At 39.6% G+C, this 6,432-nt stretch overlaps 1 protein-coding gene across 1 annotated transcript; it reads left to right on the top strand.

The window, feature by feature from the left end:
- Nucleotides 1–4,486: 4,486 nt before the first annotated feature.
- Nucleotides 4,487–6,087, top strand: LOC140305111 (ras-related protein Rap-2a-like). Its single transcript, XM_072383878.1, has one exon. The coding sequence runs from the start codon at nt 4,727–4,729 to the stop codon at nt 5,351–5,353; it is 627 nt and encodes a 208-aa protein (XP_072239979.1). The 5' UTR covers nt 4,487–4,726; the 3' UTR covers nt 5,354–6,087.
- The last annotated feature ends 345 nt before the right edge of the window (nt 6,088–6,432 follow it).

Below are 6,432 nucleotides of genomic sequence, written 5' to 3'. Positions count from 1 at the left end.
CTTGTCTTTTTCCACACTGCTGCATAACCAAACAAGACAGACAGAGTCACAGTGTGTGAGACGATGCCTCTCTTAAGGGAAATTTAGGAGGATCACGAGTCAGACTCACTTCTCTGGAACAAACTCTGACAAACTGGAGGCAGACAGGATTCTGTCGCAGACGGTTCCAGCCAGTGCATCACATCTAATTGGGCACCAAGGACTGCTGAGAGAGTGATTCAGAGTCATGTATTCTCATGTGTGACTGATCAACATGCTGAACTTGCCTGGTGAATACAATGTCATAGACTTAAGGGCAAATAAGTTCTGCAACACAACAGGTTAATTTTTCTTTCCTGAAAAAAATTGAAAATAAACAGGAAAACTTGACTGAAAGTTGTCCTACACCAAACATACAAAGTTCTCATTAATGCAAGTTAATAGCCTTGAAAATAAATGATCTCACTGTGTCTTTTTCCAAGATTAACCAGCAACAAACAAGATGGCAGAGCAAGAGGAAACGCAACTGCTGAATTACTGTTGGTCTTGAACTACTGTACAGATAAAGTTAATGCATTAGAAATATATTGTAAAGTCAATTGATTCTCAAGGATTTTAAACAATATCAAAACTGAGATTAAAGTTACAGCAGACTTGCACTAAAGACAGATATACAGTTAATTTAATAAATAAATAGATAAAATAAGGTCGAACCACACTGATTCAGTTCACAATGCTGCTAACAGACTAATGTTTGATAATTATGACAAGAAAACAACAGTCGCAGTCAAAGTGTAAAAAAGACATGCGGCAAATAAAGTCGAGCCAATATAAAACAGTTGTATAAAAAGTGAAAAGGTTGAACAGGATTTCAAAACTGTTGGATAACTAATATAAGCTTGCCGAGTCAGAGGGTCAGTCATCATATGAGAAACAAGATAAACCAAACAAGACACCTCTCAAAGTTCCAAAGATAGAAGTACAAGTTTAAACATCTTGTGAATTAAATGTCACATTTGAGAAGCTGTAACATACACGACTATCTATTTATGCTAAGCTGAAGATGTCACCACCCCTTTTTTTTCTGTCAAATCTCCAGATTGTTAATGATACTGCCAAGCTGTCGGCACACTGTGCATGATGCCAGATGATGGAATTAGCCATGTTTGCATTGATACAGCCAAGTCTCACCAGCACCTTTGAAATAGAAACACTTGTCCATACGTACAATACATAGTAGGCGTTTTTGTGCCCATCATGTGTCTCATCACACAACAGGAGCCGTGACAAATGAGTAATAAACTGTGCAGTCTGTGACAGTGAGTAGTGTTCCAACCCTAGCCATGTACCTTTAACCCCTAACCATAACCATTAGCTGGTGGGAGTGAAGAATAAAACATTAGGCCCAGATAAATCTGGACACAATTACTCTAAACATGAATATACCTACAACACTTACACAGTGAACATTCCTTGAGTCCTTGACAACTACACAATGAGCATCGGTTAAAGTGAAGATTCAGTTTTAATTTGAGGGTTTTCTAATCCAGCAACAGTGACTAAATACCAAAAACACACTCAATAAAGTAACTCTATTCAAAAAGCACATCAAAGCATAAATTAGAAATATTTACCTCCAGAAACTGAAAAGTTATAAATCAAGATTACAAACCAGTTCATACGGACACACCAAAGTAGATAAAGCATGTACTATATTATTATGAAAATATCTACTAAACACCACATTAAAGATGAAATGCAGACATTATAATAGCAGAAATAACTGTGTAGCAATGTAATATCTGACCTCTGCATCCTAAATTGAACCTTCTGTATTTTCTCTTATGAGGTTGTACCTTTATGGCAGATACAGATGAGGATGTGTCTTCTTTGCTTGGCTGGATGTTGTGAAATGTTTGTTCTTGATACCAAAAGTATCCTGCAATCACCCAGCACTGTTGTTGTGTCTGGAAGTCTGCTTCCAGCTGTTAACTTGACCTCTCCTAATATTCCTGCTGTCTCTCTGATGAATTTTGTTTTGTTTTTAGGGTCTAATGGTGGCCTATGTTGATGCATAGAGAGCTCATTTGTGGGTTCACAGCAGCGGCTTTGAAATGCAAATGGAACCCTTGAATACACTCAAGAACTTGTACCTGCTTAATTGATGAAGGGATATGGAAGGAACAGCCCACACCTGTCCATGAAACCGCTTTTTAGTCAATTGTTAAAGCAAAGTTGAGAGTCTGCACTTAAAGCCCACATACATGAGAGCTGCATCTGGATTATATTTTTATACATAGCTTAAAGCTCAACAGAGTTTATGCACAAACATATCTTTTCTCCCATTAACACTCCTCATTAATTCCTCTACAGGACATCCATCCATTTTCCATACCCACCAGTCCATGACAGGGCATCACTTATCATCAAAACACAAAGTAATTCCATATCAATATCATTTCAAAAAAGTTTTCCATCCTCTTGTGAACTGAGACCTGCAGAACAGCATCAGTGCAAAGGCACAAGGGTGATGTTTGCTTTTACTTTACAGTTACAAGTACATTTGGCTCATTGCAATTTAAGATCATATTTATTGTCATGCATACATGCATACACACAAAATTTGTCCTCCACTTTTAACCCATCCAGGTTGGCACCTGTTGGCACAAACATGCACAGGGTCACACACTCAGAGACAGATGCCATACACTGGAGCGGTGAGCAGCCATTCACAGCACCCAGGGAGCATGGAGGTACAGTGCCTTGCTCAAAGGCACCTCAGCCGTGGTGATTGAACGGCGAACCTTCAGGTTATTGGACGACCCACTCTCACCACTGAGCCACGGCCGCCCTAAATTGTGTTATGATGGGCTTTCAGCTCCTTGAATGAGTCAATCTGTTCCCTACCAAGCCTCCATGCTGAAATGTGCTGCTGTAATATAGAAAGAAATTGTGATTTAATACATTGTCATTTAAACCAGACAGATCCCTGCCTGCTCTGGTCAGGTTGTCCTGAATCTGCCCAGATAAGTATGGATTTTATGGAAAGCTATATCTTATATTTACTAATGATCATCAACCAAATATGTAAAAACAACCGTTTGTAAAAAATAATGTTTATGAAGCCACAGTGGCCCCATTGTTATAGTTCACATGTAAATATTTCAAAAGCAAACCAAAATGCTAAAATGTTACTGGTTAGACTCAAAGACTAGAAGGTCAAATATGGTTCTAATACATGTTTTACATACATACAGGTTCTTATGTCCTGCATCTGGGACAGAGGAGGTTGAGACGTCTGTGGAATCATTGGGCTCAGGATTCTTCAACAGGTAAGAGAAGCACAAAAAGAGGCAGCTGATGTTAGCGTTAGCATGCTCCACAGCTGTATGCTCTAGGATTTTTTTTTTCTTTTTTGACTGAAAGACTGAATAGTCTTCAGCTCCTGTCTACTAGTTTTGGGGTATTACGTGATAAGTTTTTAGTGGAGTACAGAAAAATGAAAAGTTTCAGTTGAAACTTCAGACAACACAAAATAATGGCTGACTCACTATATAGAGAACCAGATAGGGAAGTAGCCATGTAACCATTGTCTCTACAGTTAGTCTCCCTGTTCTTGGTCCAAGGGGTAAAACTCACTGTTTAAAGGCTCAAAGTTATGAATAATTAAGGACATGACTACAAAGTGAGAAGTGAGCATGATCACAGTTTGTCAGTCAGATGTATTCCACACAAGAGCCACAAACAGACAAATAATGAACCCAAGGCTTCAACTTCAGCTGTCACAGTGATCAAGTTTTTGTTATATATAGCCAATGGTTACCATAGTCTCATCCATGAGCACATACAAATTACCAGCGTACGTTACACTGTGTATGACGTATTTGACCAGTCAGAAAGCTGACCTTCAGAGTAATGCAAGCATAGTTTAGGTAGACCATATTTACAATTTAGACATTATTAAATAATAATTTGTGGTACATAAAAAATGTGCATCTGATGTGGAATGCATTGCTGTAAACATCAGATTGCTGCAAATAAAGTACTGATAGCAGAAGATATCTGAATTATAATAGAAATGACTGTTTTCTCAGGGGATTATCTTGTCTCATCCAGAGAGACTTTACAATGTAGTTGATTGAACCAAACACTCTTGATTTTTGCAATAATTTGTCTCCATATACTGTTCGAAGTGAGAGATAAGAACATTGTCTTTCCTCTGAGGTACTGTGGACCTATCTGGATTTATAATCAGCACTCTGCTCAAACAGTATTTTCGACGCTGTTCTTGCAGTGTTCACTCTCAGATCGCCTCCTCTCTTCCTGACGGAGCTCTACACACCGATTTGCATCTCTGCCATCATTGGCTGCCTGGATGTTATAATAGCCTGTTCTCTTCTGATTGGTTGGAATTTCAACAGCCATTGAGGACCTCTCTCTCTCTCTCTCTCTCTCTCTCCCATAGACTTACACACACACAAACAGGCATAAAAAGCAGTGTGTCAGATGACAGGTACTTAAATAAGAAACTTTGAGCGGCTAAACAGGGAGCCACAAAAGTAAAGACCGGAACTCAAGAAGAAGATTAATTTGACAAATTGCTGATCAGGAAATTTTAATGGAAGATAAATTAGAAACATAGCCAGTGAAAGGTGTTGATTTTCGTAGCTGTAACTGCTAAGAGGAAGGGATTGTACTTAAAGCCCTTCGGAACATTTTTATCCATTTTGACTAAAAAGACACAAACATGTCTCTTGAGGTGAAGGAAAAGACTCAGGTGCGTATTGTATTTCTGGGAGCTGCAGGTGTAGGCAAGACAGCTCTGATCAGGCGCTTTCTCCAAGATACTTTTGAGCCAAAACACAGACGCACTGTGGAGGAGCTGCATAGCAAGGAGTATGACATTGGTGGGGTCAAAGTCACCGTGGAGATCCTGGACACCAGCGGCAGCTACTCATTCCCTGCCATGCGCAAGCTCTCCATCCAAAACAGTGATGCCTTTGCTCTGGTGTATGCCGTGGATGACCCAGAGTCGCTGGAGGCTGTCAAGAGCCTCCGAGATGAGATTCTGGAGATCAAGGAGGATAAGTACACACCGATAGTGGTAGTCGGGAACAAGGTGGATCGAGAGGAGGAGCGCCAAGTGTCCACCGAGAATGTGCTGGCGACTGTGGAGATGGACTGGAACAACAGTTTCCTGGAAGCTTCTGCAAAAGAGAACGCCAATGTGGTGGAGGTGTTCAAGGAGCTCCTGCAGCAGGTGAACCTTCCCAGCCGCCTCAGCCCGGCGCTACGCAGACGCAGGGAGACGTTTCCCAAAGACACCGATTTCCGGCCACCCATGAACAAGACCAACAGCTGTATTCTGTCGTAATGGGAGATGGAGGAGGAGGAGAGGGGCTTTATCTCACCAAGCAACAAGGTGGATGAGGATATGGAGAGAATGTTGTGCAGCGTAGTTCTGTGGAACAAAGAGGGAGAAGAAAACAAGGAGAGGAGCCTGAATTTCATTTACTGAATGCCTGAGTGATCCAGGACCAACAAAGACAATTTATAGTTCACAACTGAGAGGAGAATAAAAACCAGACCAGACTGACACCTGACTCTGCAGAATTAGATGAGGAGAAAGGTGATGCATTTAAAACTCAGTTGCTCAACGTCATGTATTGTGGTTCCTGCTTTATTTGGTGACATGCTGCTGGTGTTTAGATCAATTTATAGCTTTTGAGTTTAAAGTGAATTTTTCTAACAGATGCTTCACTGAAGGAAAGTGTAAACTGTCAGTGTGGGCTGTCGTGCAACACTTGTATTTCTCATATGATGTTTTTTTTTTCTCTTTTCTTTAATTTAGTAATTCACATGTAGCACACATCATGTTTACAGTTTTTTTTTATGTAACTGCAACTTTTCTATTGAGCATGACATTACCTTTGTGTCTATAAAAGTGGTGATATGCTGTCAGAAAATGTAATAAAATGCACTTTTCATTTTTGAAATGCAAAATTATGTATTTAGCTTTTTCTGTTGTCCTTTTTTATATAAAATTACTCACAAATGTTTTGTTTTTCTATGTAGCCACTTATTCAAAGATGCTCTGTACGTGGAATCTTGATGTAAATGTGAAATAAAAATGTAAAAGCACAAAAGCAAAAAAAAATCGTGTGAAGTTTTCATTAATGTAGATATATGGTATGTAAAGGGTGTAGTAGCTTCATCAGTAATCATATTAAATTATGTCGGTGCTGTAATGCATTATCAAATAGAGACAAAGCAAACAGAGGATAGATCAAATACAACTTAGAAGGACAGTGCTGCACACAAAACTGCAGTCATTTAAAGACTATTTCAATCAATTGTAAACATATGTTCGCTGAAAAGGAAGATCTGAGAGCTGCCTCGTTCGTGCGTGCAGGAAGTCTGCTGCTCAGTAGAAATCTCACAGAAAAAGAAAAA

The sequence above is a fragment of the Leuresthes tenuis genome, unplaced genomic scaffold (genome assembly GCF_036924035.1).
Source record: "Leuresthes tenuis unplaced genomic scaffold, fLeuTen1.0.hap1 SCAF_4, whole genome shotgun sequence".
Classification (NCBI taxonomy): domain Eukaryota; kingdom Metazoa; phylum Chordata; class Actinopteri; order Atheriniformes; family Atherinopsidae; genus Leuresthes; species Leuresthes tenuis.
The sequence above is the reverse complement of the archived record's forward strand: the minus strand, read 5'-3'. Positions and strand labels throughout refer to the sequence as shown.

Bases quoted from the DNA above. Each gene is read 5' to 3' on its own strand.
- LOC140305111 (XM_072383878.1), top strand. From the start codon at position 4,727: ATGTCTCTTGAGGTGAAGGAAAAGACTCAGGTGCGTATTGTATTTCTG.